The 22,038-nt window shown below is 47.6% G+C and overlaps 3 protein-coding genes across 8 annotated transcripts in view; 2 read left to right on the forward strand and 1 right to left on the reverse strand.

The window, feature by feature from the left end:
- The window catches only part of Hck (HCK proto-oncogene, Src family tyrosine kinase), a 51,821-nt gene extending 45,008 nt beyond the window's left edge, over nucleotides 1-6,813 (forward strand). For all 4 annotated transcript variants that reach the window (XM_052183951.1, XM_052183952.1, XM_052183953.1 and 1 more), the window contains exons 12-13: nucleotides 2,745-2,876; nucleotides 6,349-6,813. In XM_052183951.1, coding sequence (XP_052039911.1) covers nucleotides 2,745-2,876; nucleotides 6,349-6,551 — 335 coding nt within the window. In that variant the 3' untranslated portion in view covers nucleotides 6,552-6,813. The remainder of the gene's footprint in view (nucleotides 1-2,744; nucleotides 2,877-6,348) is intronic.
- LOC127686086 (putative testis-specific Y-encoded-like protein 3) overlaps nucleotides 1-22,038 on the reverse strand; it is a 255,675-nt gene that overhangs the window by 170,149 nt on the left and 63,488 nt on the right. The window lies entirely within an intron of this gene.
- The window catches only part of Tm9sf4 (transmembrane 9 superfamily member 4), a 50,936-nt gene continuing 47,405 nt past the window's right edge, over nucleotides 18,508-22,038 (forward strand). For 2 of the 3 annotated variants that reach the window (XM_052183940.1, XM_052183941.1), the window contains exon 1: nucleotides 18,508-18,725. In XM_052183940.1, the coding sequence (XP_052039900.1) occupies nucleotides 18,711-18,725 (15 nt within the window). In that variant the 5' untranslated portion in view covers nucleotides 18,508-18,710. Of the gene's footprint in view, nucleotides 18,726-19,021; nucleotides 19,599-22,038 lie in introns of those variants that run through there. The other variant, XM_052183942.1, reaches the window with a different exon arrangement.

A 22,038-nucleotide genomic window follows, 5' to 3' on the forward strand; every position in this document is an offset into this window, starting at 1 on the left:
ACACACACACACACACCATTTGGTATGTTATGATTTGATGTTTAAACTAGGTATAAAAATAAAATGAAAAGTTAGATATATAATCTAAATCTGTAAAGAATAAACGGGATGTGGAGGAAGCCCTCTAGATGTAAACAAAAGTGGCTGAGGAGTGGCTTGGCAGCGGAGTGCCTACCAGGCATGCTCACGATCTGGGTTTGAGCCTCAGTACCACACGAAAGCATGGCATAAAGAAAATAGCTGACTTCAGGTTGGGCCGTGAAACCCAGCACTCAGGAGGATGAGGGTTACCATGGAGCCAACCTGGGAAATGGAGACCCTGTCTCTCGGAAGGAAAGCAGAGGCTGCAACGATGGCTCCCTGGTTAGGAGCACTTGCTGCTTTTGCAGAGGACCTGGGTCCTGGCACTCCTATGTTGGCTCCCAATCATCTAACCCTAGTTCCATGGTTTCAACACCCTCCTTTGGATGCTGAGGGTACCAGATATGCATGTGGTACACATACATACATTCAGGCAAAACACCCCTACATGTAAAATAAGTCATTTCAAAATCCAGTCTTTAAAAAGAAAAGGAGCAGCAAATTAGCTGGTAGAGCGGCTGCCGCCAAGCCTGAGAGCCCGTCCAAGCTCCAGGACCCATGTCACGGAGAGGAGATCTGACTCCTGCTAGGGGCATCCTCCCTGACACAAACTGACCCCTGCACTCCAGCCGCCACAACTGCTGATATCTGCTCAGCTAGGGTGGGACCTCAGGCCAGCTTCTCACCTCGGCTGGGATTTTGTCCAGTTTGATCTTGTGCAGGCAGACATAGCTGCTTCAAGGTCATGTATGCTATGGCCCTGTCATCCAGAAAATCCTCTTTTACAGCATTTCTCCGCTGTCTGTGGCTTTACAATCTTCCTACTGCCCCTTCCTGGATGATCTCTGAGACTGGGAGGGGGGTGGGGAGTGTCATGTGGATATTTCTTTTAGGGCTGAGACTTGTCAATACTTAACCACTTACTCAGCCATAATGCAAACCTCGCCGAATTCCAAAGAACATATAGATGGTCTCTTACTTAGTGGTGGCTCAGTATATGGTTTTTAAAATAGTTTTGCGGGGCACCTAAAAGCACAAGCGTTTTCATCACACAATGGGGTTAGCTTTAGACACTGGGGCCTGCGTTGGGACATTAACCATCTCCTATCACAGCCACATGGAAAATGAATTAGGGAAGAAAACAGACCCAACCGAGATGGTGTGGTATTACCACTGCCAGGAAGTTGAAAAGACAGGGAGCACTAATTCAAATTAGCATCGTGTGACGGGGCCTCGAGTAAAGAGTGGCACAGGGGAAGGGCCTCAGTTGCTGGTGTGGACAGTGACACTGGCATCTTTCCACTTAGGATCCAACCCTAAGTGGAGGAACAGCAAGAGTCCAGGGCTAAGTGTCCTCAGTTCCACCCCTAGGACTTGGGCTTCCCCTGGTGCTGCTGCTTTTGTGATGAGGCCAGGCAGGTTTATGTCCAGCTCTGAAGGCTCCCGGCTTATTTAGGATGATGTGCACCTTATGGACATTAAACCATTGGAGATGGTGGTCTAGCCTCTAGCCACGAAACCGAATGTCCTGCTGAAGTCTGTGAGGTGGAACTGCTTGCAGCAGCCTTCTAGCTCCTTCTGCCCTACAGCCCTGCAGTTTGACAACCGCTGTTCCTGCTCCTCAGCACTCAGCCTGTTTCCTGCTGGCTGTGATAGGGCATGGGCAGCAGGGGGCAGCAGAGAGTGATGGAGAGCCCAATCATTTATCGTCAACATTGCGATTTTCAACATTTTGATGGTGCAGACATAGTTGCATTGAGAAGAAATAATGCAAAGGTGGGCATGGTGGTACATGCCTCCAGTCTGGACACGAGGGAAGTGGATGTGGAAGGAACAGGAATTCAAAGCCATCCCATCTAGGCTACGTAGTAAATTGATGCCAACCAAGGCTATGGGAGAACCTGTCTCATAAAAATAAGTGAATGAGTGAGTGAGTGAATGAATGAATGAATGAATGAATGAATGAATATGCTCTCCCTTTGGATTTTGATATCTTTCCAAGTCTAGTAATATACCATCCTCCCTCATGACACTGAACCAGAGCAGTGAACTACAGCTGGTTTAGCCATGAACCACAGTGTTCAGTAACTAAGTGTTTGAGGCGTTTTTGCCTTACAGTGAGTGTATCATAATCTTGAATCAAGAGATAGTTATATATCCTGCAGACTATGTTCACCAAATATACTGTAATTAAGACAAATACCCACAGATCCACTCTAGAGGGAGAGAGGGAGGGAAGAATAGGGGAGAGACACTCAGTGACTAGGGCAAACCTCAGTCCTCTCCTGCCCCATAGCTGGGGAGTGGATGGGGTGAGGTATCAGCTGTGATCTAGATTCAAGCCCCCTGGAGGTCCTTCATCCCCTACGACCTCTAGGACTCCACTCTTCAAGGTTATAATTTAACAAGCAGCAATTGAGTCAAGGATGTAGCCCCCAGAGTGAGTTCCCACAGTACATCCACAGTTCCACTCCTCCTTGCTTCAGCTGTCTGTCCTCAAGAGAGATGTCCCTCAACACCATGGGATCTGGGGGAGCAGGCACATTTCAAGGAAATCACTGTTTGTAGAGGGCAACAGGTGCCCCAGTCCTGACTCCCCTCACCCTAGCAGAGCCCCTGCCTCACTGCTCCTCAGACTGCCTCTGCTCTGTCCAACCCTACAGGAGCCAAATTCCCCATCAAGTGGACAGCTCCTGAAGCCATCAACTTTGGTTCCTTCACCATCAAGTCAGATGTCTGGTCCTTTGGTATCCTGCTGATGGAAATTGTCACCTATGGCCGGATCCCTTACCCAGGTAGGAAAAGGGACATGGGCTTAGGGTGTGTGTCTAGAGCTAACCTGGCAATGGCCCATCTTGTCAGTATGTTTATTAAACTTGGCTTGTATAAGGGGGTTGCTGGCTGTTTCTTCTTTCCCATACCTTACTGCACTCAAGCAATCAGAGTTCAGCTATGTGAGCAGGTGGTGCATGGGAAGATCCGGAGCACCAGAACTGGCACAGCCTGGGTATGTGGATGGCTTGTGGGTATTCGCTCTAGGAAGCTATGAGATGGCACAAGGCTTGGAGGAAGTCAACTTTTTTTTTTGAGACAAACTTTTACTCTATAGCTCTGTCTGGCCTGGAGCTTAATATGCAGACCAGGGTGGCCTTGAAGTCCCAGAAACCAGTCTGCCTCTGCCTTCCAAGTGCTGGGACTAAAGCATCATACCTGGATGATCTCTACTTTTAAGAGATGTGTGCTTGAGGCTGGAGAGATGGATCAGAGGTTAAGACTACTTGCTCTTCCAGAGGATGAGGGTCTAGTTCCTAGCACCCATGTGGCAGCTCACAACTATGTCACTCTAGTCCCAGGGGATCTGATGTCCTGTTCTGGCCTATGAGGACACCAGTATACACATGGTGTATATATGCACACATATACAGGGAGGAAAACCACTCACACATAAAATACAAATAAATAAATCCGAGGGGGCAGGCCTTGGTTCAGTGGAAATGGGTGAGAGTATGTGATCAAGGAAGCACATGGGCCACCTGGGGCAGGTGGTGGCACATGGGCAGCTGGGGCAGATAGTGGCACATGGATACCTGGGGCAGGTGGTGACACATGGGCAGCTTGGGCAGGTGGTGGCACATGGGCAGCTGGGACAGGTGGTGGCACATGGGCAGCTGGGGCAGGTGGTGACACATGGGCAGCTGGGGCAGGTAGTGACACATGGGCAGCTGGGGCAGGTGGTGGCACATGGGCAGCTGGGACAGGTGGTGGCACATGGGCAGCTGGGGCAGGTGGTGGCACATGGGCAGCTGGGGCAGGTGGTGACACATGGGCAGCTGGGGCAGGTGGTGGCACACGGGCAGCTGGGGTAGGTGGTGGCACATGGGCAGCTGGGGCAGGTGGTGGCACATGGGCAGCTGGGGCAGGTGGTGACACATGGGCAGCTGGGGCAGGTGGTGGCACACGGGCAGCTGGGGCAGATAGTGGCACATGGATACCTGGGGCAGGTGGTGACACATGGGCAGCTTGGGCAGGTGGTGGCACATGGGCAGCTGGGGCAGGTGGTGACACATGGGCAGCTGGGGCAGGTGGTGGCACACGGGCAGCTGGGGCAGATAGTGGCACATGGATACCTGGGGCAGGTGGTGACACATGGGCAGCTGGGGTAGGTGGTGGCACATGGGCAGCTGGGGCAGGTGGTGGCACATGGGCAGCTGGGGCAGGTGGTGGCACATGGGCAGCTGGGGCAGGTGGTGACACATGGGCAGCTGGGGCAGGTGGTGACACATGGGCATCTGGGACAGGTGGTGACACATGGGCAGCTGGGGCAGCTGGTGGCACATGGGCAGCTGGGGCAGGTGGTGACACATGGGCATCTGGGACAGGTGGTGACACATGGGCAGCTGGGGCAGCTGGTGGCACATGGGCAGCTGGGGCAGGTGGTGACACATGGGCATCTGAGACAGGTGGTGACACATGGGCAGCTGGGGCAGCTGGTGGCACATGGGCAGCTGGGGCAGGTGGTGGCACATGGATACCTGGGGCAGGTGGTGACACATGGGCAGCTGGGGCAGGTGGTGGCACATGGATATCTGGGGCAGGTGGTGACACATGGGCATCTGGGACAGGTGGTGACACATGGGCAGCTGGGGCAGCTGGTGGCACATGGGCAGCTGGGGCAGGTGGTGACACATGGGCATCTGGGACAGGTGGTGACACATGGGCAGCTGGGGCAGCTGGTGGCACATGGGCAGCTGGGGCAGGTGGTGGCACATGGATACCTGGAGCAGGTGGTGACACATGGGCAGCTGGGGCAGGTGGTGACACATGGGAAGCTGGGGCAGGTGGTGACACATGGGTACCTGGGCCAGGTGGTGGCACACGGTCAGCTGGGGCAGATAGTGGCACATGGATACCTGGGGCAGGTGGTGACACATGGGCAGCTGGGGCAGGTGGTGGCACATGGGCAGCTGGGGCAGGTGGTGACACATGGGCAGCTGGGGCAGGTGGTGGCACATGGGCAGCTGGGGCAGGTGGTGGCACATGGGCAGCTGGGGCAGGTGGTGACACATGGGCACCTGGGGCAGGTGGTGGCACATGGGTACCTGGGGCAGATAGTGGCACATGGATACCTGGGGCAGGTGGTGACACATGGGCAGCTGGGGCAGATAGTGGCACATGGATACCTGGGGCAGCTGGTGGCACATGGGCAGCTGGGGCAGGTGGTGGCACATGGGCAGCTGGGGCAGGTGGTAGCACATGGGCAGCTGGGGCAGGTGGTAGCACATGGGCAGCTGGGGCAGGTGGTGGCATAGGCCACAGAAATAAGCTGATGAACTGGGCCAAATTTCAAAAGACATAAAGAGATCCTAGGCTCCTGTAGTGAAGGCTGGCCGGGTAGCAAAGAAGCTGTGGAAATCTGGGTTGATTCACTTGAGGGGAGAGACATCCAACTAAGATGTTTAAAGTTTTTTGGTTTTGTTCTTAATCACTGACCCTTCAGCCCTCCTCACCCAAGTTAAAAAAAAAATACTAAAAATAAAAGTAAAGCTGTTGATCATAAGTGGTCATTGTTGTCTTATAGATAACAGGTATACACTTAGAATAAGGAAATGATCCTGTTCAGGGTGGCCTTGGATCTGGCCATTTGTTTTGTGGGTGCGCTTGTAAAATCCAGGCAGCAGATTGCACAACCCACATCCGTTTAGATGTTTGAAGCTGCAGTTAACGGAACAAATGGAGGCCAGGCACGGTGGCCTCACCTTTAATTCTGGCAGAGGCAAAGCCGGGAATCGCAGTGAGTTTGAGGCCAGCTGGTCTCCATAGTGAACTCTAGGATGGTCTACGCTGCATAGTAAGACCCTGTCTCAAAGATAAAGACAGACAAATGGATAGATAGATAAAACAACAGACCAAAGGATGCAGAAACAGTAGGCTGGTTAATGTTCTGCCACCTTAAGAGGTCTGGCATTGCCAGATACTGTGGTGCATGCCTTTAATCCCAGCACCTGGGAGGCAAAGGCGGGCAAATCCCTTCAGTTTGAATTTGAGGCTGGCCTGGTCTACAGATTGAGTTCCAGGACAGCCGATGCTACAAAGAGAAACCCTGTCTCAAAAACAACAACAACAAAAGAGGTCTGGTGTGACTTGGTGACTGGACAAACTTAGCAATTAGACAGTTTCTATATCTTCTTCACATAGTTAGATGGTCACTGCAGCTCCATTTGCCACCCCTCCCTGTCACACACACTAAATTCCACTCCTCTTTCTTAGGTATGTCAAACCCAGAGGTGATTCGGGCACTGGAGCACGGGTACCGTATGCCTCGACCAGATAACTGTCCAGAAGAGCTCTACAGTATCATGATCCGCTGCTGGAAGAACCGCCCAGAGGAACGGCCCACCTTCGAATATATCCAGAGTGTGCTGGATGACTTCTACACGGCCACTGAGAGCCAGTATCAGCAGCAGCCTTGACGGGCAGGAAGGACATGAGCAGAGCCAGAAGCCCCATCAGTGCCTTGACACGCCCAACCTGCTGGGCACCACCCCACACACTCCAGCTGCCGAGTGGGTGGGGAGGACGTCACAATCTCTTTCTGACTCTAGTCATCTGCAATCCACCATTCTCAGGGCTTCCAAGTTGGTATTTGCCTGGAATGACTGAATTCAATCTATAGCTGTGATTTAAGTGGGAAACTGTTAAAATAGTATTTAAATAAAAGATATGAATGTCAAAGGGCTTCCCAAAGGTCAGCATCTCTGATCCCAAATGTGTTGACCTTCCTGCTGTGTGGCATATCAGCTAGAAGGACCTTCCCAGAGGCCAGAAGTATGAAGACAAGTGGGGGGTGGGGGGTGGGGTGGAGAGATGGCTCCATCAGTAACACGCTCGACCTGCAAGCACAGGGACCCAAGTTCAATCTTCAGAACCTATGTAAAAGTGCTGGGTGTGCTGCTGTGCATTTATCATCCCTGTGAGGGAAGGAGAGATCAGAAGATGTCTGGGCTCACTCTCCAGACAGCCTTGCCTAGTTGGTGAGGTCCAAGTCAATGAGAGACTCGTCTCAAAGGAGATGGGTGGCATTCTGGAGAATGACACCTAAAGTTGTCCCCTGACCTCTAAATACATATACACACATGTGCACACAAACCTGCGTGCACACATATACCTATGCATAAGAAAGGGAAAGAGTAGACGGAATGCTGAGGGTTTTCTAACTGTCCCTAAATACTTGTTGGCTGGCTCAGTTTCCTTTTGTTCTGATAACAATGGCTCACGGTTATCATCTCACAGTGGGGAAGGTGGGTGGGTGTGAAATGGGCTGGGGGCAGAGGGGGCTGTGCTGCTCCTGGAGACTCAAGGGCGTGGATTCCTTCCTTGCCTCTTCTGGCTTCCAGAGGCTGTGGCCCTCACCCTTGGCTCCTGATCGGCACGCGGCTCCAGGCTCTGCTTCCATCTTCTGGTCTCCCCGATTCTTCATCTGCTGCATCCTCTTTAAAGTGATTACACTGCACTCACCTAAATCAGCCAGAATAATCCTTCACCACAGCTGCTGAGTCCCCCTGGCATTTTCCTCAGCTTTTGAGGATTCACCTGTGGACTTCCCTCAGGACGATGGCCATTTCCTGGGGCCACACAGTCATCATGATTGCTGGGATGGTCTTCATCACTGCAGGTATGTCGGGTCTGAAGGTGGAAACCGCTGAGAAGGACCTGGCATTTTGTAAAGGACGCTCTTGGTGGCCAGGATGGAGACCTGATAGGAAGTAGAGGGGACAAGAAGGTGGCAGACACTTTCTGCATATCGCCTCAGCTAAAAATCTTAGCAATACCCTTTTGTGATAGGGAGAGATGGTATGGTGACAATGGGACAGAGTGCAGTGACACTTCTGTATTACCACATCCCCCAAAGGTTGTACATCACAGCATCCCCTAGAACCCCGGACTTGCTGAGCTCAGTCTGCATCCCTCTGTCTAACCTTAAGAACTGGGTCTAAGAACAGCGAAGACTAAGGTAGCTGGGTTTTAATCTACAATCTAAGGAGGGAAATAAAGAGACCGTTCTGCCTGTTTTCCCAGTACAACCAACATTTCTATGACCCTAAAAGGTACAGAGATTGCCCCCTAAGAGTCACTCCCCAGCTGTGTCACCCACTGGGTAAGAGATCTGTTCATACAGCTCAATTCTAATAGCTACTTGGGGGTACAGTCAGATCCCCAGGTTGGGGGCTCAGTCCCCTCCACATTAGATGACAGATGAAAGCCGCAGGTGGTCTCGTGCAGGCGCTGACCCTCTGCCTATCAGCAGGTTCCCCACAGCTCCCTCCTGGGGATCCCTTCATTTGTTCAAGCTGCTCAGGGAACTCAGGAAGAGAACAGGATTTTATTGTTTTATCATAAAGTACACAGCACCAGGAAAGATGACAAAATGCACAGTGGGAAAGGGGCCACGTGGCACTTCCACGTCCTGTTCATGCTTGCCCGTTGGCAGAAACCTCCACATGCCCAGCTATCTGGAAGCCCTCTGAACCCTGGCCTTCAGAGTTTTATGGAGACTTTATTGCCTAGGTGTGATTGCTAATAAACTGGGTGGGAAAGTCCAGCAAGGCCTATCTTAGTAAGACTTTTTTTGGGGGAGGGGGGGAGGGGGATCCTCTCTGCGTAGCTTCCCTACCTTAAGGCTATGGGTTAGGATCCCACTGGAGTGAGGAGACCCTTATCACATACTACATGACAATGCTCTTTATGGTCAGCTCCTCAGTCAGAAAGGCAGGGGGATCATAATGGAGTTTCTGTGATCTACTTGGAGAAGACATATTTTAGCTTTTATACCTAACTTGAGGAGGAAGTTATAAAACAGGAACCATGTACAAATCTAAAACCAGCATCACCTATAATATAATACATATATGCTTATGTGTATACCTCATATTTATAACTGTACACAATACACCACACAGAATCACCTACATTTATGCCTACGTGTATACCTCATATTTACAATTTTACACATACACACTTATACACACATCACGACTTACCTGGTTTCTTACCTAATTAATTTCTCTCTTGCTTTGTTGTTTAGAATACAGACTTTGGAGTCTGAAAGCAAAGCCCAGGGTCTTACTTACAACCTTGCAATAGAAATTTGTTCTGATTCTGTTCAGGAATAGATGGACGTGCTCCCATCCTTGCCCTACGAATGCTGAGCTTAGCCATGTGCTTCTGGCCAATGGAACACTAGCAATAGCAAAGGAAACAGAAATTTAGAATGTTGTTTCTGGTCTTACCCTCCAGCCTTCTTCCCCGATTAGGATGTGGCCCAAGGAAAATGAGTGACGTGGGGAGCAAACCTGGACCAGCCTTCGGGTCGGAGCAAATGTAGCTGAGTCCAGCCACGGCTAGCTGAACTCCAGCTGGCTTTCAGACATGTGAAAGAAAAATTAACAGAAGCTTTTGCTTTCTAGGGTTGTTTGTGATATGGGTATTATAGCAATGGCTTCATTTTTTTAACAATTTGTCCTTCACAAAGTTTTAAATTATAGCTTTTTTGAGACAGGGTCTCACTATGTAGCCCAAGCTGGTCCCAAACTCCTGATTCTTCTGCCTCTGACTCACAAGGGCCAAGAGCATAGGTGCATGCTACCACAGCTGGCCAGTTTTTAAATTTTAAACTTTATTATGCAGGGAGGCATGTACCTTAGCACTCATGGGGAGGTCAAAGGCCAACGTGGAGGGGCTGGTCCTTGCCTCCCACCCCGTAGGTTTCAGGACATGGTGGTGAACATCTTTATCTGCTGAGCCATTCTGCCAATCCCAGTTTTTAATTGTTAAAAAAAAAAAAAAAAAAAAAAAAAAAAAAAAAAAAAAAAACATATATTTTGTTGGGGACTAGACAGAAAGCTCAGTGGTTAGGGGCACTTACTGCCCTTGCAGAGGACCTGATTTAGGTTCCCAGTCACAACTGTCTGTAACCACTTCCAGGGAATTGAATGTCCTCTTCTGGCCTCCTCAAGAACAGCATGTACAGGGTGTACCTACATATAGCCAAAATGCACGTGCACATACAAGAAAATATTTTTTTTAAGTGTGTGTATGTGTGTGGGAGGGAACACCGCAGCAGCATATATGTGGAGGTCAGGAGACAAGGCCCTCGCCCTTACACCGAGACAGAGTGCCTCGATGTGTTAATCTGTGTGCGCCAGGCCAGCAGCCCTGAAAGCTTCCCCAGACGCTGGTCTCTGCATCCACCGAGGGGCCTGCTGGGACGGCTGCTGCTTGCAGCACTTGCTCTCAGCTGCTTTTTGGGGGCGAGGGGTGGGACAGAGTCGCACTGTGTAGACCAGGTTGGCCTCAAACTCAGATATCTGCCTGCCTTTGTTTCCCTCGGGGTAGAGGCATGCCCACCATGCCCACCTCACACTCATCTTTTTATGTGGGTTCTGGGAATCTGAACTTAGAGTAACTCAGGCCATCAGGCTTTCACAGCAAGCACTTCACTCAACACCCACTTTTGTGGGGCGGGGCAAGGTCTCACTGCCCTGCTCAGGCTGATCTCAAATTCCCAGGCTCAAGCAATCCTCCTGCTCAGAACAATTGTTTTCTTTCATGGACTGTGCTCTTGGTATTGTATCTGTCCCCGTGCTTTCCTCTGTGTTTTCTGGGGTCAGAGGGATGAGCCAGTGTTAGATAAAGTAACACGAAAGAAGAAATGGACTCGGCGGCTGGAGCGATGGCTCAGCGGTTAAGAGCACCGACTGTTCTTCTGAAGGTCCTGAGTTCAAATCCCAGCAACCACATGATGGCTCACGGCCATCCATAAAGAGATCTGATGCCCTCTTCTGGTGTGTCTGAAGACAGCTACAGTGTACTCACATGTAATAAATAAATAAATCTTTAAAAAAAAAAAGAAGAAGAAGAAATGGACTCATAGACCTTGTCTCTAAAGCAATGTGCTCTAATTCTTGCAACTCTAAAACTTCAAGGCAGAGGCAGGAGGATAGCTATGAATTCCAGGCCAGCTGGGGCACCATAGCAAGTTTCAGGCAGCTTGGGCTAAAGGGAAGGAGGAAGAGAAACAAATCCTAAGCTACAAGAACATGCTTTCCAAACACTTATCTGATGGAGGACTCATATCTAAAATATATGAAGAGTTTTCATGACTCAATCATAAGAAGGCAACTCGATTTCAAAATGAGCAAGATTGGAGAGGGGACCCCACCAAAGGCCCGCAGACAGCAGAGGAGCATTAGAGAAGGGTTCTGTAGCACACACCACTGGGGAGATGCACACTGAAATGATGAGAACACACTCGGAACGACTAATGCTGATAACACCAAACCCTGCTGCAGGACACGGGTGCTCAGTGCTGCAGGAACTCAGGACCCCACAATCGCTTGGGAAGATGACCCAACATTTCTTTTACGAAACTAAGCAGTCTCTTGACTGCATGACCCTCCAACTGGGTCTCCTGGTGTTTTGCATGAGTTGAAAGTGTGTGTCCAGACAAAAATCTATACAGAGTAGCTTTGTTCATTACTCAAAGCAAGTGTATGGCCTTTCAATGGGGAATAAAGAAACTTTTGTAATGGGATATTAGTGCTAAAAAAGAAATCAGGTATTAATCCACAAAAAGACAGAGGGGAATCTTAGATGCAGCTCCTGGGAGAAAGAAAGCAAACTGGTTTTAGGAATGGATCTCAGTGATTGAGCCTTTGCCTAATATACACAAGATCCTGGGTTCCACCCCTAGTACAACCTGGGATGTGTGTGTGTGTGTGTGTGTGTGTGTGTGTGTGTGTGTGTGTGTGAGGGGAAACCAGTCTGTAAAGGCTACACACTACAGATCTCAGCTACATGACATCATGAGAAAACAAAACCATGGAGACAGTAACCAGACCAATGGTTGCTAAGAATCTGAGAAAAAGGACCAAGGAATGAATAAATACAACACAGGCAATCTTTAGGGCAGTGAACTCTGCTGTACAATACCATAGTGGTGACTACTTACCATTAAGTTTGTCAAAACCAACTGAAAATATGGAACAAAGAGTGGACTCAAAGCCAGGGGCAGTGGTGCATGCCCTTAATTCTAGCACTGGGGAGGCAGAGACAGGTGGAACTCTCTGAAGCCAACCTGGTCTACATAGTGACAGGACATCCAGAGCTACATAGTAAGACCTTGTCTGAAAAAGGAAGAGAAGGAGGAGGAGGAGGAAGAAGAAGAGGAAGAGACGAGGAAGAGGAGGAGGAGAAAAAAAGTAGATCCTGGGCTAATGTAAGAACTTGAGCTGATCATAGACCATTACTGTCTCACTGGCTTTCACCAATGGACTACTCATGCAAGGTGTTAATAAGGAAGAAAGCCAAATGTAGGATGGAAAGTTACGTGGATCTCTGCTCTTTCCACTAGGTGCTCTATACTTAAACTTACTTCAGTCTGTTTGGTATTGCTATAACAGAACTACTGAAGCTGGGTACTTTGTAAAGAACAGTAATTTATCTCCTAAGAGTTCTAGGGGCAGAGCACTCACTTCAGCAACATGGATACTAGGATTAGAACAACACAGATTAGAATGGCCCCTGTACAAGATGACACATGAGTTTGTGAAGCATTCCACATCATAAAACAAAAGCCCCAAACAAAGGGTACAGATGTCCGAGGCCAAGGGTCTGTTGCATCATCCCACTGAGAATAGAAGGCACTTGTGAAACGTACCGGTAAGGCAGGGCTCAAAGCCACCCTCTCATGGGGACCAGGTCTCACAGTAATGACTGGTAATCCATTCACGGGGGCATGTGTTGGTTGGTTTGTTGAGACAGGCGTTCCCACAATCCAGGACACTCAGGAACTTGCTATGTTCCTGAAAGGCGACCTTGAACTTCTGATCATCCTCCTGAGTACTGGGACTGCAGGGATATGTCAAAGGTTTATACAGTGCTGGAGATTGAACCCAGGACTTCACGCTTGTTAGGAAAGCACTGCACCAATTGAGCTATATCCCCTGCTTTCATCGTCCCTTAAAAAGCACTCTCCCCTAAATACTGCTGCACTGCCTCTGTATTTAAAGATGAGCTTCAAAGGGCTCATTCACATCATAGTGCTAATGTTAAAGAATTCAAACCGAGGCTGGGTAGGCTGGGTGAGGTGCCAGCACTTGGGAGGCAGAGGCAGGTAGATCTTTGCAAATTCAAGGCCTATCTGGTTTACCTAAATATGGAATTCCTGGCTACATGGCAAAAGAAAAAAATTAAATCTATTAAACAAACCACAAAATGTGGAGACACATTTCATGCTATCCATTCTGTAGAACAGTAGTAAGCACTCATGCCCTGGAAAGAGGCAGGAGGAAGGGAGTGGACAGGCGGCCTTCCCAACTGTGCCACTGTGGTCAGGTGCAAGGAAAGCTTTTGGCTCCTCTTACCCTGAGAATGGCTCTACCTCCTGACTCCTGTACTTTGTCATGTGCCAGTCTGAAGTTGCTGATACTGTGACACAGGACTCTATCGGCTTTCACTCTGTGTTCCCTTCTTCTTGAGGGGTCACAGTGACCAAGAGTTGTCTCCGTATCCAGTTTGCTTCTTCTGGAGAAAAACATTTGGTTTTCAGGGTCACATAGTCACCTAGAATGAAGGCCATACTAATTCTCCCTCTCAAAGCAGAATACATGAAATTAAGGTCTGGCCAATGATTTTAAGTAAAAGTCATTTTCGGGAACCCCACTCCCACACACCCCAACCCTCGAGATAGGAGACAGGAAGCAGGTGGCTCATTCGGAAAGCACCATGGAGTCCAAATTAGTGAGCTCCTTGGCCCTTTTTGAGTTTTGAAACTACAAGCATGTGCCACTCTGTCTGGCTACATGAGTCTCTTTTTTCCAGTTTATTACTTTAAAATTTTATTTTTGATCACATGTGTCTGTGTGTGTGTTTCTGCATGGAAGTCTGGGTACCGGTACACACTGCAGGCAGTGGAGTGGATCCCCTGAAACTGGAGTAGCAGGCAGTTGTGAGCCACCTGACATTCATGCTGGGAATCAAACCTGGGTCATCTGAAAGAGCAGTGTATGCTCCCAATGACTAGTCCATCTCTCCAGAACCACCACCTCCCCTGTTTTTTCTTTTTAAAGATTTAATTTTAACCCTAGAAAAATAAGTAAAGGCAACTAAGGAATGCTGAGAGAGAGTGAGAAACAGTCTTCCCAGGGAAGGAAACACCAGTGGTTATCCAATACCAAACAGTCTGCCCTGAAAACATATATAAACAAGTAACATTCTATGGACTGAGCAGGTTGTATTTATATACAAACACATATATATATATAACAACAAAGAAAAGAAGCCACAGATTTGATTGAGAGCAAGAAGGATATATGGGAGGGGTTGGAAGAAGGAAAGGGAAGGGATAAATGTAATTATGTTATAATCTCAAAAAATAATATTATATTATCAACATTATTATTATTATTATCATTATTATTTTTGAGACAAGGTCTCTCTCTCTGGCTAGCCCAGAACTCATTGGGACCAGGACTGTAGACCAGGATGGCCTCAAACTTACTGAAATCCACCTGCCCCTGTCTCCCAAATGCTGAAATTAGGATATACATGATTTGTGTGTGAGAGAGACAGAGAGAGAGAGAGAGAGAGAGAGAGAGAGAGAGAGAGGTGCAGTACACACAGAGGCCAGTAGAGGGTATCAGGTCCCCTGGAACTGGAGTTACAGGTGGCATGCTCTGTGAGTGGGAACAGCAGGGAACATTCCTAACTGCTGAACCCTAAGTAACTGGATAGGCTCTTTGTCTCTTATTTTTTTTATATCTCTCCTGCTGCCTGTTGCCTATAATGGCTTTCTTTAGTTCCACACTAGACCTGAAGGAAGATGAAGGAGCCAGAGGGAGGGAAAGCTGACTAAAGCCTAAATCCCAGAGCAGACTTCAGACCACGCCCACCACACCAGCCCACCCCCCCCTTGTACCTCCAAAGCCAAAGCTCCTTTGTCTTAGAGTGGGCTGGGCTTCCTTCTGCTGTGGTATGCGTCACTGTGCCTGGGATATGCGTGTTGTGTGTATATCCTAAACTGCAAAAGCCTCAGCTGCTATTGTTCCCAGAAGGGTGAACGTACCACACAATCACCCCTTTGGGAGCAGCCCTCCTTTAGTGCATGCAGTTCCCTCTCCTGGATGGGCAGACTCTTAAAGCACAGTGACTCTCAGCCTGTAGATCATGACTCCTTTGTGGGGGTCAAATGACCCTTTCACAGGGCTGCCTCAAACCATGGGAAACACAGATACTTACATTACATTCCCAACAGTATCAAAATTACAGTTATGAAGTAGCAACAAAAATAACTTTATGGTTGGGGGGGGGTCACCAAAACACGAGGGACTGTATTAAAGGGTGGCGGCATCAGGAGGACTGAGAGCCACTGGCCTAAGGGATGGCTCTTCACAGTTTCCTCACCAAAGCTTCAGATATTCACAGTGATAACTTGTTTGACGTCATACCCTTTCCAGATAGAGTTCCAACATAGACTTAGAATTTGTTCACATTCATGAGAAATACGAAGGAGCACGCTGGGTGTGGCGGCACATGCCTGTGCGCCCGGCACTTAGGGAAGCTGAGGTGGAGACTGTGAAATTGAGGAAGGACTTTAGCACAGAACGCAACAAAAGATGAAACTGAAATAATGAAGACCTGTCATGGCTTATCAGGGGCTTGAGCAACTGTACCCAACAGGAGGAGAGTTTTAAACAATCAGACATTTTTGTGCTGGTTATAATGTAACAGCAGTAGGTGCTACATGCTGTAATAACCTATAATACGGAGCTGACTGGATGGCTCAGTGAGTAAAACCGCATGCAGCCAAGTCTCAAGATTTGAGTTCGATCCCTGGCTCCCACAGTTGTAGGAGGAGAGGATCAACAAATTCTCAATGTGCAACAAGGCATATAGTCACATGAACACAAACCTCTCCCCACACACTAATTAAACAAACATATGTAACAACATTTAAAAATGACAGTCTTCGGGCTGGACAGATGGCTCAGAGGTTGAATGCACTGACTGCTCTTCCCCAGGATCTGAGTTCAATTCCCAGCAACCTCATGGTGGCTCACAACCATCTGTAATGATATCTTGGCGCCCACCCTCTTCTGGCATGTAGACAGAAACCTGTACATACTAAATAAATCTTAAAAAGACAATCTCGGAGCTGGGCAGTGGTGGCGCACCCCTTTAATCCCAGCACTTAGGAGGCAGAAGCAAGTGGATCTCGGAGTTTGAGGCCAGCCTGGTCTACACAGTGAATTCCAAGACAGCCAGGGCTATACAGAGAAACCCTGTCTCAAATATATTTATTTCCTTATCAATATAAATATCTTCTTTTTTATATTATGTGTAGGGGTATTTTGCTGTATATATGCCTACACACCATTCGCATACCTGGTTCCTACAGAGGCCATAAGAATGTATTAGATCCCCTGGAAATTGGAGTTACAGACTGCTGTGAGCAGCCATGTTGGTGCTGGGACTCAAACTCTGATCCTCTAGAAGAAGGTCTCCCAGTGGTCTTAACTGCTGAGCCATGTCTCCAGCCCCATTGGTATTCTTCTTTAAGCAGACATAGTGCTAAGAAACCTCCAGGACCTACACTGCAGTAGAACTGGCCACAAGTCTGCAACTCAGTGTTACTGCAAGACTGTCTAATAAATCCTTCCTGCTTCTCCAGCTCCGTGCTCCTTGGGAATGGATCTGCTCTTTGGAGTGATTGTCCTGGCCCCAGTCATTTATGGGTTTGTTGTTCAGCATACATAACAATCCAACCCAAAACTAAAGTAGGCTCAACCAAGTAGTTCTTTTGTTCCAAACGGTGTCAATAAGGATATTCACATAACTCTATATTTAGTTAGTATCTTGCTAGGCTTGAACTGTACAAAGTTATCTCGTTTACACATGTAATTGCCAGGTGGGGTTTCTAGACCACTGTGAGGAATGAAGTAGGCCTGTCTCTTTAAGGAGCTCTGCAGAAGGACACCCAGCTTATTTATATCCTTGGGAGGAAGCAGAAGCTATGAGCCTCTTATAGCCTAGACACAGAAGTGGAAGACACTTGCAATTCACTCTATCGGTCAAAGCAAGTAGTTTAACCCCAGCAATCAACAAGAGAAAAAAAGTTCACTTTTTGACAGGAGAACTAGTATGCTTATACGAAGATGATAGGCTTGTTAGCAGACATTTATGCAAAAAAAAAAAAAAATCTACCACAGTAGTAATCAGTATTGACCACAGTGGTGGTCAGAGTTCAGCTGTTCCCTGCCAAGATGCAGAAGAGATAACTAAAAATCTTAAGAACAGTTTTGGCACAGTACTTAAGCAATGCTGTGTTTTCTTTCTAGAGGGTGGTGGTTTTAGCCAGTGGCTCTCTTTATGACTCAGGCTGGTCTTGAACTCACCAAGCCCTCCTTCCTCGGCATCCTGAGCGCAAAAATTACCAGTGTGAACCACTGAACATGGATGATGATGATGATGATGATGATTGAGGCAAGGTCTCATGTACTCTAAGATAACCAAGAACTCTTCCTTCCTCAACCTGAGTTTTAGAATTACAAGTGTCTCTAACAAGTCCCAGTGCTAAAGATTAGGCAGGCTCTCTGCTAAATTAACTGTCTTCATAGAACTCATTACTACTTTTCTTACAGCTTTTTGGATCCATCTAAGAAGACAGCACCAGCTCTGTGTACACTTTACAGTGGTATATATGGACCTAACAAAGTCTTTCTCCATTATGATCCTTAGAGTCCTCCCTAGACCCTTTTTAAGTCAATACTGGAAAGTCCAGTTCGAGATGGTTAAGTGATTTGCTTCAAGTCATACAATAAGTCAGTTAAAATGGAGAAGTCCACATTAAAAATGTCTCCTTTCACTAAGTCTTCTGTTTTTCATTCACTCATTTAACAAAGTGTATTGTTTAGGACACCTACCATATGAATAAAGAGAGGTACATAATTTACATAATGACAATTATTTATAGAATATTTTCTATATATGACGGTGTCAGTGAATACTTAACATAAGCCTATTATAAAAATAATCTAGAAATCTGCCCCATTTTACTGATGACAAAAAGGCGGTGTAAGGGAAAAGACAGACTGAGTCCTACTTTCATAGTTATTACGGCCGATTAGTAAGACTATATTATAGTCAAATAAATATTTAAACATATAATTACAAATTACTCTGAATCAGAAGCTGTCAGGGAGGGTTTACCAAGCTTTCCATTTCACAAGGTCTCGGGTAACCCTGGCAACGACTCTTCCTGCCAAAGAAAGCAACCAGGGAGCCCGCCTATTTCCACACACCTCCATTACCCACAATGCAAAAGAAGTGGGCGGAGGAGCGGCGTCTGCCAGAAGTTAATATGGCTCCAATAGTTACACCGTACGTTCTCTTCACCTAGTGAGAGACCTCACTGCCAAGACCAGTTTGCCAGGGAGAAATTAAGCTTCTTTCACCTCCTCACTACTGCGACTATAGAAGAATCTGAAGCAAGGAGTCCCCTTAGTGGAGATACACCCCGTACCCACAGAAGCACCACTTCCGCTGACGTCATCACGCCGACACGTGGATCCAAGATGGCGGCGGCGATGGTGAGTGAAGGAGACTCCGGGAACCGGAGCTGGAGCAGGGCCCCCCTGGATAGCCCAGGACCTACCAGCGCCCCATGCCTGGTTCCCAGCCTCCTCCAGAACCCCTGCTCGGGTTACCCTTGACTGGGTTGGCCTCTACAGAGTCCCTTTCTCTAGCCTTGGCATGGCATCTAGGCTTGTCAGGGCCCGGAGTTTTAGGGGAGGTGCCGCTTGGAAGGAAGACTTCGGCTAATGCCTTCACGGTTCTCATTTCGGCTTTCGTTCCCGCCCCTTGTCACCCCTATTTCCCAATTCTTCCCCTCCAGAGTTTGTCTCCTCCCGAGAGTCCCCCGTTATTTCTGCATTCGCTCCTCCTCCTCACGTTCATACCCAGCTCTGTCCACATACCCATCTGCTCGCCAGTCTGCGGGTGCTGCCTTGCTCGAACCAGCCCAAGCCTTGTCCTGAACTGCACCCTCAGCTGTTCCCGTAGCGCATCCCGCTTGATTGCTGCTGTACCAGGGCATCCCATGCCCATCATTCCATCCCCTTGCCCTTCCCTCCTCCTGCCTTTTCTGTCAAAGTCGTTGTCTCTCCTAAAGTGCTTTTATCCGATTGGTTCTTAAACTCCACTGTGCACGGGAATCTTGGGTTGTTGGTGGGGAAGCCTCACTCCCAAAGATTGCAATACCTTAGGATTAGGCAGTGCTCAGGAATCTACACTTTCACAAACAGTCCTGTGTTTATAATGGAGGTGGTCCCCAGGTTACTGGTTAAAAACACCTCTGGCGCTGCCTGTCTGTATCCCCTCCCATGTCACACAGCTCCTTACGGATGAAGGCTCACTATCGCGAAGCTGACGAGAATTAAGTCTCCTTGTGGATGAGTGTGGAGGTAATATACCTGTGCCCGAAGGATGAGTCACTTGCTGACTTGTTATGGAGCCACGGAATTAAGTTTTTGAAGGTCGGATTTTCTAAGAGAAATTCAGCTCAAATTCTATTTGTCAAGAAATGAGAACAAAGATCAAAAGTGAATTTTCCTGGGTAGCCCTGTATATTGCTTCCTCAGAAGATAAAATTAACCCCATCCTGGTAGGAATGACAAGAAAGACTCAAGAGAAAAAGCTTGTGACATTTGTCTCTACTGAAGGAAAATTTCTTGCTTAAGTTATTTGGTGTTGGTTTTCTCTAAACAGGGCCAGGTTAATTAATGAAAGGATTTCCTCCTGTTAGCAGACTGCTGACTTATCAATTTTTTATTTTTTAAAAAAAATAAAGTTCTTTGTTTATAATCCCAGAAGTCAGGTAAAAGATTTCATGGCTTGGTGGAGTGTAACATTTTGTGGAGTACTTGCTGAGTGTACATGCAGCCTGTGTTTGCTATCTGGCTCTGTTTAGGGGAAAACTGTTGCAAAGCTTTACCTGGTTTCTGGGGCCACAGACTTCAGTATGAATTATGAAGTGGGGCAAATCCCCAAAGTGGGAAGTCTAAATCCTTTTTCTCCTTTACCACATTCAGAATAAGGCAAATGTGAGGACGGGAAGTCACACCCTTTCTTGGCCAGAGAGAGTTTAATAAGGTGACATTTATCGCACTGCACTGGGAAATTCCAGCCCTGTATAGCGCTTTTAAGAGTTTATAAGTTAGCAATATGTATTCCTGGCATGCATTTCTTTATTCAGCAAATATTTGAGTGCCCAATTACTGCCAGGAATTAGGTGTGTAGTTGTCAGAGAGCCATGGTCCCACCCCTGTGGACCCGCTCTCATTCGAGGAAGCCTGCCTGGTGGTGCCAAATGCTGTGAGGGCAGCGAGGTGAAGTGATGGTGGTTGGAAGCAACGGAACTGGGGCTGTCAGCGTCTCCTCAGAGTGATGAGAGTTGAAGTTCGTCGATGACAAAACAAACTAGCTTTGCAAAGAAAATGGCAAGTGTGAAGGCCAAATGACATGTTTAGGACTACATAGAAGACTTTAACACCAGGATCATGGGGAAAGGTGGGGTAGGAAAGTGCAATTAAAGACAATTGGAGACAAATGAGAACAGCAGATGCTAGAAGTAAGTGTGCTTGTGATGGGTGCATGTTGTAGCTCACAGTTAGCAATCGGTGATTTGTGTTTTGAAATAGATTTTTCTGTTACATTGGCTTCACTTCCTACCCTACTGGGACACACATCAGGGAAGCTGCTTCTTCTTCGTGTGCAGATAGACCGTGGAAATCAATTCTTTTTTAAAAATTTATTTCTTTTATGTATTTGAGTACACTGTAGTTGTCTTCAGGCACACCAGAAGAGGGCATCAGATCACGCTGCAAATGGTTGTGAGCCACTATGTGGTTGCTGGGAATTGAATTCAGGACTTTTGGAAGAGTAGTCAGTGCTCTTAACCACTGACCCATCTCACCAGTCCCATGGAAACCAATTTAACTCATTTCAATAAATAGAGAATGCAGTACCTGGGAGACTGAGGGAGATAGATCTCTGTGAGTTCAAGGCTACCCTGGTCTAGATAGTTCCGACAGTCAGGGCTATGTAGAGAAACTCAGATACATACATACATACATACATACATACATACATACATACATACATTGTCTGAATGGAGAACGTGTTATTTACTGAGCCCAGTTTAAAGGGCACCCAAGAAACTGCATGTTAGTGAAAAAACACAGAGAAGCAAGTTTGTGCAGAGGTGTATGTGGAGTCACAGGTAGATATGAATTTAGTTTGTGCCAAGCACATTACACAGAAGTCAGTACTGTTCCCACCCCCTCACACATGTAAGCTATTTCACAACCATTTTGGGTGGGGCATATAAATTTAATTTGGAGCGGATCGACTTCTGAGGCAAGTCATGCAGAGAGGAACTGAGCTAGTGGACTTGGTGGCCATGTGAAAAGGCTGGTGATTTGGGGAGGCTGTTTTTCTTTGGAAGTTAGAGTTGTGGGTATACAGTGCAAGGGTTCCACCCCACCCTTACATTCATGAATAGCTCTTCCCTAAGAGTTGTGCAAATGCTACCCAAGTCTGCTGAGCAACAGTGTTCCCTGAATCTTCAGAGTACAGCTTCTCTGGCTATAGGAAAAGGAAGCCAGGAGTTTGCCTTCTGCCCTGGATTTAGACCACTGTATAAAGTTACAGGATAGAATTCAACTGGCTGGGACAGTTGAGAAGCAGACTCATCATATCATATTACAAGAAAACTACTCTTGGCAATATTTTAATGGAACTTGGGAAATGCCCACTGAGTACATTCATGGGCATCTAATACTCCACTTCCCTTATATAATCTGCTCACGCTGTCAGCTTTTATTATAGTTTTATCTCTATGGA

The sequence above is a fragment of the Apodemus sylvaticus genome, chromosome 5, assembly GCF_947179515.1.
Source record: "Apodemus sylvaticus chromosome 5, mApoSyl1.1, whole genome shotgun sequence".
Classification (NCBI taxonomy): domain Eukaryota; kingdom Metazoa; phylum Chordata; class Mammalia; order Rodentia; family Muridae; genus Apodemus; species Apodemus sylvaticus.